The 13,448-nt window shown below is 38.6% G+C and overlaps 1 protein-coding gene across 1 annotated transcript in view; it reads right to left on the bottom strand.

Moving 5' to 3' along the window:
- TASOR2 (transcription activation suppressor family member 2) overlaps positions 1-13,448 on the bottom strand; it is a 70,872-nt gene that overhangs the window by 22,185 nt on the left and 35,239 nt on the right. The window contains exons 12-16 of the mRNA XM_082619800.1: positions 12,935-13,038; positions 9,720-9,792; positions 9,560-9,622; positions 5,587-6,306; positions 2,423-2,665 (exon numbers count right to left, since the gene is read on the bottom strand). Coding sequence (XP_082475926.1) covers positions 2,423-2,665; positions 5,587-6,306; positions 9,560-9,622; positions 9,720-9,792; positions 12,935-13,038 — 1,203 coding nt within the window. The remainder of the gene's footprint in view (positions 1-2,422; positions 2,666-5,586; positions 6,307-9,559; positions 9,623-9,719; positions 9,793-12,934; positions 13,039-13,448) is intronic.

Raw genomic sequence — 13,448 nt, forward strand, 5'->3', positions numbered from 1 at the left:
CCCAAAGAGAGCTGTCTTGTGAACCCTCTGGGTGTACTGGAAATACATTCATTTTAGGATCTGATGTGTTTACTGACACTAAGTTCATTCTATCCTTAAACACTATGGTTCTTACACTGAGTATCACTATGAGGAAGGTCTAATATAGAGAACACTGTACTGAGTCAAGAAGAAGGGTTCATTTTAATAAATATGTGTCATTTCAGGTAAATCATTTAATTACTGACTTGTTAGAGGTTTTCAGTTAATTAAAAATACAATACTGATAATCTATCTCTTTTAAGAAATATAGATAAAATGATGCCAAATAAATTATAAAAAATATAAAGAGTTCAGTAAATAAAACTATATTAAAAACTTTTAAAAGGACAGAAAACCATTAGTTTCAGTAACAAAATGATTGAGCCTTCTTAAACTCTGATATTTCAAGTAAAAGAAATGAAGTGGATTAGCATGGGTGAAGAAATAAAAGAAAAATTAACACATTATTTAAAAGGTGGTAATCTTAAAATTTTCACTTGGAATGTGGCTGCACAATATATACAGACATTTGCAATACAAATCGGCCTCTTTCTGAATACCCACTCTGGAAACTTTTCATTTTCTGGGCTCACTTTTCTGCCAATGCCCAGTTGCATACCTCCTCCCACTAATCGATTAGCCTACAAGTATACAGAAGCCAATTCAGCACAAGGAATTCTAATGACAAGGCTGGGAATACAATGCATTATGTATGTATCTATACTCACCCTGTTTACAAACTAATTGGAAAGATAGGACCAAGACACACCAGATGATTGGAAAATAGTATGAATTAACTCTTTAATGTTCTCAGAAACCCAAAAAAGAAATGAAAAAAAAGGAGAAATGAGTGCAGATCAGAGCATCAGGAAATGGCTCCGTGTGGACTTAGCTGAGCAGAGGGGACGGCACAGGAGTGACAATAGGCGTGGTTCGTGTGGGTGGCACCACGTGCCTGGTGGGAGAGAAATGTGGACCCGTGGGTAAGACCACCTCGTAACTGCCTGGGGAGAGAAGCAGAGAGTCCGCGTTGGGTATGACTGTACAGGTTGTATGGTGATATGACTGAGGAGCTTTCAGAAAAATCTTCAGCCATAAACAACATTAATGAAACTGAGGAAAGGGACTTCCCTGTGGTCCAGTGGTTAAGACTCTGCGCTTCCAATGCAGGCAGTGTGGGTTTGATCCCTGGTCAGGGAACTGAGATCCCACATGCTGCGAGGTGCGGCCGAAAAAATTTTTTTTAAAAATGAGGAAAGAAAAAACCAAGCTCATCCATAATACCATCACCCCAACAAAACAAGAGTTTCTTTTCCTGAATTCCACTAAATTTGAGGCTTTTAAAAAATCTAAAGGTAGATAAGAAAGTAGAATCATGAGATTAGACAGAAAACTGATGGAAATACAGAGATATGAGGAAATGAAGGTTTTTCTAAACAAAAAACACCACCACACATACAACACAGTAGGATTGAATACCAAAGATACTGTAAAATGTATAGATTTTGCAGCTTGGTGGAGCTGCACTCTACTCAGAGAGACGGGTGTGAAGAGGGACATGGAGCTGGGAGAAAAGTGAGGTCCGCGGTGATGAGGGAATGTGCCAGCAACAAGGAGGTTCCAGTAGGTGGAACACAGAACTAGCAGTCAGCTGCTGGCTCACATAAGGAGACTTGGTTATTCACTTCTGCACAAGTAGAAGTCGAAAAGTAAAACTGCTTTAAAAATTAATTTAATGCCTTTTAAAACCAAATACAGGGGCTTCTCTGGTGGCGCAGTGGTTGAGGGTCCGCCTGCCTATGCAGGGGACACGAGTTTGTGCCCCGGTATGGGAAGATCCCACATGCCGCGGAGCGGCTGGGCCCATGAGCCATGGCCGCTGAGCCTGCGCGTCCGGAGCCTGTGCTCCACAACGGGAGAGGCCACAGCAGTGACAGGCCCGGGTACCGCAAAAAAAACCCTAAAAAACAAATAAACAAACGAAATACAGGATTCGGGATTACTGACTGCTTTGAACCATGTCTTTACAGTTCCCTCTGGACAAACTTATAATCTCCTTTTTATAACTGATTATGGTCCAGAAAAATACTGCCAGATGCTACTTGCTTGTGAATTTAGTCATAAAAAAGGCCATTTATACTTTAACTCTGCTAAACAGTTCATGTTCAGGCTTTCTGCAAAATGAAAAGTAGGGTCTATTTTGTGAAGGTATGAATCTTTGCACTTTCTAATTTATTCACAATGGGAAACCAAATTACTTGTCCTGTCAGTGTCTGACCTAAAGAAGACCATAAGAACGTGACAGATTTCAACTGATCTTATACTGTTTCAATATGCTATCTTATAATCTCGATTAGTCTGTATTACGGTGTTGAAATTTATAGGAAGAGAAATTTCTTACCAGATTGTGGCTGCTTTCTGATTCTGGGATTCTGATTGCCTTTTACTATATTTACCCTCTGTTTTTGTGGAGATTTCTTCACAGGTGGCTCAGCCCTTGGAACAGTTTTGACTGAAGATGTCTCTCGTTTCCTTGCCCTTTTAGCATTCGTTGACACTGGAACATCTTTAGAAATAGGAGCTCCTTGGTTTTTCCTATCCAATTTGGTTGTCTGTCCAAACTGTGCAGTCAGCACTTCAGCACCTTATGCAGAAAAGACACCGTTTTTTAAGGGGTAAGGGGCTCACATGTTTATCAGCATAGCTTTCCTTTGATTTGTTTTGGGGGGGTAACTTTAATAAGGGGGAATAAAATATAAAATTTGGGGTATTTCATTAAAAGATTTTTGAACTTGCTAAGTGTTGGTCTATATCCCTAATTAGGATTAGGAGAAAAATATCAGAGTAATAACTTTATAAAAACAAGGCATGACTTAATTTTTTAAAAAGATTCCATAATCTTTGCTGACTGATGTGGCAGGTAAGGCTGAACATGCTAGTTCACAGCACAGGGTGACGGATAATTCAATTTACACAAAAGCGACACAGCTCCCATAAAGCCATGTGGTTAAAACCATGATCACACTGTAGAGAAGAGACCGCAGGTTGACAAAGAGCCATCTTACATATTTTCCTTCACTATACCTAAATATCAAAGCTTTAACACTGCCTGAAAAATCATCTCTTAAGACAGAGGAAGGTACATTGAAGAAAGTCCTCTTCTGATTTAACTTCCTATAAATCTATTATAATTGCTCATTTCTCTTACAAAATGCTCAGTTTTACTTCTCACAGGGAAGGAAGGAAAGAACTAAAGGTGGAGGCACACGAGGAGAAAAAACTATTAACCACCTGCTTGTATCACACGCAGAAAGTATTTCAATCCTTTAAGAGTTAAAAAAAATGTTAATAAATGTTCCCTGTGAAAACGTTTTCCCCATTGACTATATAAAATAATCACACATGTGAATGTTTGCAAATATTTTAAAATCACATTATATGGAAAATACTATTTCTAATTGATGGAGAACAGGAAACATATTAAACACTTTCAGAATGTGATGGTTATTAGTGAAATGTAGAAAAGAGACCAATTTCATTTTATTCTTTTGAAGGTCAGAAAACTAAATGGTTTTTTAAAAAAGCTTTTAGACTCTCTTAATGTTGTACATTTCCCTGGGTCTAATTACTTTCTTCCCTACTAAACTATTAAAGGCAATAAAGTAGCAGTTTTATTTGTTTTTAGAGTAAGACTTCTGATTTTATACCGGTTACAGTTTCTAAAATTTTTAGCATAAAAAAAGGCAAAATATAAGTCAAGCGGGAAAACTGTTAAGACTGAATTAAGAAGAGAAAGAAAATAAGATGAGATGATCAAGACTAGGGGAAGCCTAAGGTGTGCACGGGCAGGAGGGGAACATCTCTCACAACCTAGGTCCTGCAAGGAAAAGGAGAAACACGAAACAGGTGATCCTGCAGGGACTGCCCTGCTTATTTGCATCACTCAATGATATGTTTCTCAAACTGCATGCAATAATCCATGGGTGTATTATAAAATAAACTTAATGGGCTGCAACCAGAATTCTTTATTAAATGAAACAGAAGATATCAGATTGTATTACACATAGTTAGGTAAATGTTTTCTGAAATAGTTTCAGCATGTATGAATTTGTGTGTACTGGACTACAATATACAACATATCTCTTTTCTTTTCTTTTTTTTTGAGTTTTTGTGGTATTATATTTAGTCATCTTGGCTGGTTTAATCACATCGTTGTTGTTGTTCATTTTTTGGCCACACTGTGTGGCACATGGTGTCTTAGTTCCCTGACCAGGGATCAAACCCATGCCCTGTGCAGTGGAAGTGTGGAGTTGTAACCACTGTACTGCCAGGGACGTCCCTAAAACATATTTCTTATAGTGGATGAAATTAAAACACTTGAGAAACAGTGACAACATATACGTTGAATTATAGGTAATTTAGTTAATACCTTTAAAATGGTTCATATAGAGAAGAAACCCAATATGGCTGGCCTGGAATTTGTGAGGAAATGTAGAGTGTGAGTCGCTGCTTCATACTGCCATTCTTTCTACCACCCTCCTAAACACACACACACACACACACAATTTCTCAAACTATACTTGGCCAGAAATAACTACTTGTTAAACCACAGGGTAAAATCTTAATTATCTAGGATCCTGGGGATCCACACACCTACAGTGTTTCTTCTTTAGGCACCAAAATTTTTAAATTCAAAATACTATAGATAGGGTTGGCACATTTTTTCTGTGAAGGGCCAGACCTCAGTCACAGCCGCCCACCTGTGCCAGCGCAGTGACGTACAGAGACAACAGGTAATGCCTGAGGGGCCCTTTGGCCCAAGTCTGCTCACCTCTTCTCCCAGGGGTCATAGAGCATAAGTTCCCTAGTTTCAAACAAAATACGCCACACGTAATCTGAGATGACTCTAAGCCAAAATTGTGTTATTTGTTGTGCTCTGTTCACTGAAGTGCATTTGACTAACATTAAATGGCTCTGATTCTCCCTCAGTTTTCAGGGGACAACAAAACCACTTGAGGAGCTGTTTCAATATATATGTCCCGAGGCCACTGGACCTTGTTTCAATAGGTCTGTAGTAGGATCCAGGTGACCACTTTTAAAACACACAAAGGATTAGAAATTCTGCCCCAGGATGCTCTAGTTTTGGAGGGTCCAGGCACTTTTCCCCCTCTTTAAACATGTTCGGGCTACCACTTATCAGTTTTTGCCATCAGTTCTTAGTGTGCCTGATTTTAGGAGATCCTCTTCCTCCACTCGAATTTGTCCGAGGACAGTTCAGAAACTGAATGACCTTATTTCTTAGACAGGTAAGTAAATAACTGAGTGATGATTTGAGCAGTTTTACAAGTGAAATACAAGCTTTTGGTGGGTGGGCTTTAATCCTATTTCTTGATTTTCATGTTATCTAGGTTAGTGCTTCTCCAACTTTAGCATGCACACAAATCACCTGGAGAGAGCTAACGGACACTGTCAAGCTACAGTCCAGGATGGTCACACAGGAACAGGGTTAACACACAACAGTTATTACTATATGCTCATCTGAAAATCCATACAGACCATGCTTACCTCTTTTTCCTTTCTGAGGAAACTGTCCTTTGACTAACTTGGGAGTCGTGGGAGAGTCTGGACCCTTGTTTACTCCAGCAGGAGTTCTTTTGGGAAAGGGACGGCACAAGTTCACCCTTTTACTCTGTACCACAGGCAGCGTGCTTGCTTTTCTCTTACGCTGAACTCTCAGATTTGATGCTGGACTTAGTGGGACCAGAGCTCCCTGCCTTGCTTTAAACATCTCTTCAGAATTCTTTTGTGTTTCTGTTTCTTTTCTTACTTCTGCCTCTGAGTCGTGAAATTCAGGATCTGGAGTCATAACTAAAGAAAATCCAGCATCACAAATTCCATCTGAAATACAAGGAGACTGAGGACACTCTGCCAATAAGTCTAGTACAGTAGATACTTCCAAAATGTACCCATTAGGATCTGAAAAATAAGACCTCAACTGAGTTAAGGACTGTAAAGGGCACTTTTCAGCTGGAGGAGTCAAGTCAAAACCACTGGACACTTTGCCAAAGAATGCAGTCTCTTTAATTCCGTCCTGAGAAGCAGCAGTCAATGAAGGACTTTTGTCCACCTTGTATAGTTCTTGGAAATTATGCTTTACTAATGTGTTTAGACAGATTCCTTTTTCAGGAAATGATTTCTTTGCTTCCAGCAGGGCACAATTAAGGGCAGGTAAAACAGGTACCACCTTCAATGAGATGTCATCTTCAACTTTCAAGTCTTTCAGCCCTAAAATATATACACATGTATTAAAAACCCAAAGTTCTTTTTTTTTTCAAAAACATGCAGGAAAAAACGCTTTAGATTACAAAATTATAGGATGGTTAAATATGATACAGTGTTTCAAATGGTAATCTTAACAGCAATTAATAGAAGACTTATGGATGCACTTAATCAACATATATTATCTCCATATATATGAAAACACGCACACACAGAACCAAAAAAGAGTCACTCAGATGGGATCACCAGGTGAGAATGAAGAAGGCAGGCCTGCCTGCAGCTCCATCTCATCTGACCAGGAGCCCAGCGTGAGCTCAATGCACCGGCATTTAGAGTTGGCAGAATTACTTTTCTATTCTCATTTTCTGCTTTTAAAATATATATAATCTGTACCTTATATGACCTACTTCAAATTCTCTTAAGAAGGCAGTCACAGGTGCAAACTTTCAGTTATAAGATAAATAAGTACTGAAGATGTAATGTACAACATAATAAAAATAATTAACACTGCTGCCGTTACATATGAAAGTTAAGAAAGTAAATACTGGGACTTCCCTGGTGGCGCAGTGGTTGAGAATCCGCCGGCCTTTGCAGGGTACACGGGTTCGAGCGCTGGTCTGGGAAGATCCCACATGCCATGGAGCAACTAAGCCCGTGCACCACAACTACTGAGCCTGCGCTCTAGAGCCTGCGAACCACAACTACTGAGCCCACGTGCCTAGAGCCCATGCTCTGCAACAGGAGAAGCCACCACAATGAGAAGCACGTGCACTGCAATGAAGAGTAGCCCCCGCTAGCCGCAACTAGAGAAAGCCTGCAGCAACGAGGACCCAACGCAGCCAAAGAAGGAAAAAGAAAGTAAATACTAATAGTTCTCATCATGAGGAAAAAAAATTTTTTTTTCTATTTTCTTTAATTTTGTATCTGTAAGATATGATGGATGTTCACTAGAATTACTGTGGTAGTTGTTTCATGATGTATGTAAGTCAAATCTTTATGCTGGTAAACCCTAAACTTATACAGTGCTGTATGTCAATTATATAGTATCTCAATAAAACTGGAAGAAACTAGAGTTACAACACAAGCCAGTTGAACTTAAAGAAAGTAAACCCTAAGTAACCCCCAAGTCTCATGGTAACTACTGGTATATATGTCATCACCTTCTCTATCAAATGAAATTTTTTAATATTATGTAACTAGACTGACTAGTCTATATTTTACTTCCTCTCCCTGGTTCACTCTCTGACTGAAATGCTAGTTTTTCAGCAAATCAATACCCTAAAGGAAAACAGTACAGGGAAAAAAGAGAAAAGGTCAGGTCACTGAGAAATAGGTAATAAAATCCTAGAAAAAGTAATTTATCAGTAATAAAAAACCCACAGATAATAAAGACCTTTGGTGCCTACTAAACTGAAGTATGAATTATACCATTCTTTTTAACGAAAAAGTAACTGCAAAATTAAGAAACCTAGCTGAATACATTTATACTTGAGCAGGTATCAGGAAAAGAATGGCAAATAAAAATAAATAGGAAAATGTGGCTAGCCATTAAAATAAAAATTCCTTTCTCTGCAGTTCATTTAGAAAGTAACAAGGAAAAATAAAACATGACAAAGTTCTTATGTACTACTAACAGTCCACAATAAAGCAGTAGTTTTCTAGACAACTTCATTATTTCAAGAATTTGGAAAGGCAGAAGTCAGAACGATTTGTAACAGGCTATTATGAAATCTAAGAAAAAGAACTTTTTAAGTCTGCTAAGTGAAGAGTCACTCAACTTAAAACAAATAACGACAGCACTGAACATTTCTGAGTGACCAGAAATAGAAAAGTGTCTTAATGAACTAGAGGAGGCTGTGAACATTGAACACAACACTCCAATGTTTACTCAAAAAGAAATCCTGTGCTGTTCAACACCAAATGGTACAGGAACTAATGTTTCTTATTCAAGTGGTAGTGTACACCTAAAAATAAGAATAAAGGCAGAGCTCCTGCATACGGAGGGAGGCAGTGCGGGAACAGAGCTGGAAGCCAGCTCAGAGTCAGCTGTTTGACCTCAAGTTTAAGGGGCAAGTTTAAGTTTCTGTTTCCTCGTCTTTGAAATGGTCATAATAAAAATACCTACTAAGGGCTGTGAAATCAATTGTGCCTAGCAGAATACCAATGTAGTAAATGCTTGAAAAATGCAAGCAGCTATTGCCATTATGTTATTATAATTGGTAATATTTTGCTTATTCCAAAGAGGTGATGCCAGTAGTTCTCTGCTTCGAGTAGCTGAATACAATTTAAAAACATCAATTAAAAAAAATTTTTTTTGGATTGGTTGTAGCTTTATAAATACTATATACTATATACAAATTATGTTTAAACATACACAGTGTGATTATAAAACAATGAGGAAATTTTCGTCATATGACTAAAAGAAATGACTCATTTACCTTCATTTATTTATTTGCTCAGCAAGCATTTATTATTTTTTAGGTGCCTGACATTGCTAAGCAGTAGGGATGCAGTAGAATACAAGGCAGGCAGGCATTAAATAGTTATAAAAATAAATATTTAAATTATATTGGTGAAAAGCCTAGGGGTCCTCATTGAAGGAAGAGTGGTGATGGGAATAAATAAAGTAATATTTAAACTGACACCTGACAGCTATGGGTAAGTGGCTAGACCAGTGCTTCTCCTCCAATTTTATCCATTATCTACCCCCACCAGAGAGAGCCTTTCTAGACTTTGTTTCCTAACTGCCCTCTGAAATTCTAATACCACAGATATACTGTATATCTATTTACATACTGCAGGAGCAATATTTTTTGCCCCTAACAGGCAATTCCTGGTCCTGGCTGGGGGGGTGGTCAACATCATCCGATCAGGGGGAAGGAGACAAGTAGTCCAGAGAGAGGGAAGTGCTTCTGTGAGGACCTTAAGTCCTACTGACTGGGAGAGTATGATAAAACCATCTCCTAGCTCTTGTTGTTCAATAACAAATGAATCCAGTTTTGGACATGCTGAATGTGAGGACCATCTGAGACATTTAAGTAGAAAGAAATGTCCATACGCAGGTGGATATCTGAGCATGGAGCAGACAGGAAAGGATAAGCCTACAAAGAAAGGAGATGAAGGATTAACCAGGGAGAGTAAAGGAAGAAAGTTATTTAAGAGAAGAAAAGAGTCACCAGGGTCATATGCTGCTGAGAGTTTAAGATGAGGACTGAAAAATGGCCCACAGGTGCTGTGAACTGCCAGTCCTGGTCCTTACCTGCTGACGGGGATGAATGGAATAAATGCAACCCGTGAAGACCCATCTGCTCCTCTCCAAAACCTACACAGAATGAGAATCAGAAGAAAAGTGAGGTTGCTGATCTTATACAATAAAAGTAAACATACTGAAAAACATTTTTTCAAAAAGTTCTTCTTACTTGTTTCTGACATTAAGGCTGACGACGTAAGTAAAATGAAAAATTCTCGATCTTCTAAGCATCTGACGATTGCCTTAAACATAAAATAGCAAGAAAGAAGATCAATTCCTCTCTCCTTCTCCCTCTACCACATTGTTCAGTGATTTTTAAGCTCATGAAAAGTTAAAGAAAAAAATTCTTGAAATGTCAGTATTTATGGGAATCAGGACAATTTTGTCCCCAGTATCAGAAACTGCAAGTTCCTTAGCATTCAAGTAATCTTGGCCTTGTTTGGCCTATTATATGGCTACATATAATAACTAACTAGAACATCACGGGTTAGTTTTAGGATAGTGTTCAACTACATAACAAATCAATCAGAAACAACATCTTTCATTTTTTTCATTGACATGTTGGACATTTCATACTGCTAAGTAGCCGCTCTGTTCCCATTTAGCCACTACGAATTCAAGGTCAATCAGACCTATGATTAACATGTTAAGCTCATTTTAATACAAAACATATCAGAGAATCCTGGAACTAGAAAAACTGGAAGATACCATCCATTAAAAGAATCTTTTCTACAGCTTCCTAAGAGATGAGTAATAAAAGGAAATAACATCATTAGGTCCCCCGGTTATAAGAAATGCAGATGAAAATAAATACTTCTTTTTTCCCTCTACCACAGTCTTCAGTGGCATCTTCAGTCATTCTAAATCACAGAGATAACAGCTCTTCTTACCCATTAGTCACCATTTCAAAAGCCTATATGCCCTTAACAAAGATAAAATTCAATGTCATACAATAATTTGTCAGTTAAAAAAACAGAATAAAATATACCACTTTATAAAGTGATAAAACATACTTCAAAAATTGACAGGTCATAAGCCTACAAATATGATAAATCAATAAATTATTCAGCAACAACTCAAGTACGAAAAAAAGACTTCTAATTATTTATTGGAACTAATTATGAGACTGAAACTTCACCCACAGGAACAATCACTATTGTGAGTCTCCATACATTTCTATCACAGCCTCTATGCACTGGCTGGTTTACATTTTTGTCTCCTACAGTCTTATAAGTTCCTTGATGGCAGGGACTATTTGTCTTTTTGCTTCTGGCACACAGTAAGCACTCAAGAAAGAATTACTGAATAAATGTATCAACAGTTATATATACCCATATCTTTGGTATTTATCAGCAAACAGATGTAATTCTTGTTTTATTTTTTTATCGGTGTAAAGAGTAAAAGTGACAATAATTAGCTACATTATTCTGAATTTTAGTTTTGTAATGTAGATGAAAGTAAAATCCTGTATCTGCTTAAAACTGTACATTTCTTTATTCCAAAATATGTGCAAATAAAACAAATATGTAGTGTATCTTATTAGTCTCTCAAATTATGCACTGAAAGGGCTATATAAAATTCCTATTTTAACCTTTGTGGGGAAAAAAAATCATAGAATCTTTGAAATATCTACTTCCAGCCTTTTCCATTTACACACAGAAAAATCCAGCCATACATGTCTTTACCACCTTTTAAAGAAGAGACCTTCCTCAGTACTGTTCTTGAAGTCCAGTGTTGTAGGTACAAGGGACATTTACTGCTCGTCCACTATACACCAGGCACCAAGATGTCAAAGATGCTTAAGACATGATACCTACCCTCAAGGAGCTCAATGTCTAGGTAGGGAGACGGATATGTAAAGATTATTCATTATAAAATGAGGCAGGAAAAGCAGCCTGGAGCACTGAGAGGGAAGGGCCTTATGTGATAAGTAATTTCTGTAAGTAATTAACACACAAGCTGTGAAGTAAAGCTGGGCACTGAGTCTCCTGAGTTCAATACCAGAAGCACTCACAAGTAGGCCCTTCACTAATGCATTTTCTGAAAGTATCTTTGAACTTTCTTCCTTTTAATTTCCAAATATAAAATGAACTACACTACTTCAAAAACACATAGCCTATAATCCCAGTCGATATTCAGTGGTTATCTGCTCAGCATCCTGTGTCACCCACTGCACCTCCTTACTGCAGAATGGGGGGCACTGACCTCGCACCCAGTTCTGGAAGGTGGGCTCTGAGTGGCCTGAACTAATCAGTGTGGGCCATTCCCTTTCCAGTTACTGTTGAGAGACATGCAGATGATGGAACTGGTCTAAGGACATAAGCCATGGTTTGGAGGACGGGTTCTCTCTGGATGCAAAAAGGAAGCACGCAGCCCTGTCTGGCAGCCTAGGACAGTACTATTGCACAGAGGAGGGAGAAGCTGAAAGAAAAAGAGTCCTGAGCAAACAGCACTTGAACTTGCTTTACCACCTAAAACTGAAAAGTAAGCCTAACAAAGCTCTTTATTGTTTAAGCCAGTTTGAATTTCTGTTACATGCAACTCAAGCGTCTTACCTGACACTACCCCCAAGGCAGCTCACCTATCTATTCTGTTAATTTACTGGTTTCATACTGTCTACTATGGGGATAAGTCCGTTGTGCCACTAAAGGGCTGAGCAGACTTGTTTGGTCACTTCCATCACGCACACCGTTTCCTTTGGGATGTTTGGGAATCACTCACTATCAGGTCAGCATCTACTCCTATCCTCAGACCGAGGAGCCCTGGTTAACATAGTGGAGAGGTCTTTGGATGTTACATATTTCTCAGTAGAATCGTGCTTTTCTACACTACGAAAACAATAGAAGCAGCAACTTTTCTTTCTTTATACACCTATGTGTTGACAAGGGTCACTTTTAAAGAAATATCCCACAAATCAATCTCCTTTGATTAATGCAGAAATACTAGGGATCTACTCAATTCTTCCATCATAAAACAAAAACAACAAAAAAGGATTTGAGAAAAACTGTCCTCCTTTACTTAAAACCAGGAGTATGAACTGACTAGTGAGACACAAAAAATGTAAACTAAGATACAAAGGGGATGAACATGTTAGCCAATAAATATCATGTCAATAAATATTAAATGATAAACATCCTCTTAAGGGAATTTCCTGGCGGTCCAGTGGTTAGGACTCGGCACTTTCATTGCTGTGGGCCCGGGTTTGACCCCTGGTCAGGGAACTAAGATCCCACAAACTGTGTGGCGTGACCAAAAAAAAACAAAAACATCCTTTTAAGCAAGCTAAAACAATTCAATCTAGGCAGAGCCAACTAATAAATAGATATCAATTTCTCAATTTAAGGAAAACATATAACAATAATATTTTAAATTGATGATTCTTACCAATTGCTCCCTTTTAATGTACTCTGTTAGTTTATCTACTTTTCCCCCTTGTTTGTTGGACAGTTCCACCTCATACAGATTGAAGCACATATCTTGGCAACAGACTGTGGAGAAAATCAGAAACACAGAACATTTCTTCTTTTAAAATGCTATTGTGAAAAATTCCGTTTCTCCCTAGACCACCGTGTGGCTGACAGGGATGGTCTTGGTGCTCCGGCCTGGTGTCAGGCCTGAGCCTCTGAGGTGGGAGAGCCGAGTTCAGGACACTGGACCACCAGAGTCCACCCGGCTCCATGTAATATCAACCGGCAAGAGCTCTCCCAGAGATCTCTGTCTCAACGCTAAGACCCAGCTCCACCCAATGGCCAGCAAACTCCAGGGCTGGACGCCTCATGCCAAACAACTAGCAAGACAGGAACACAACCCCACCCATTAGCAGAGAGGCTACCTAAAATCATACTAGTTCACAGACATCCCAAAACACACCACTGGATGCAGCCCTGCCCACCAGAAA

This window comes from Mesoplodon mirus (genome assembly GCF_964341445.2).
Source record: "Mesoplodon mirus genome assembly, chromosome: 4".
In the NCBI taxonomy this organism is placed as follows: domain Eukaryota; kingdom Metazoa; phylum Chordata; class Mammalia; order Artiodactyla; family Ziphiidae; genus Mesoplodon; species Mesoplodon mirus.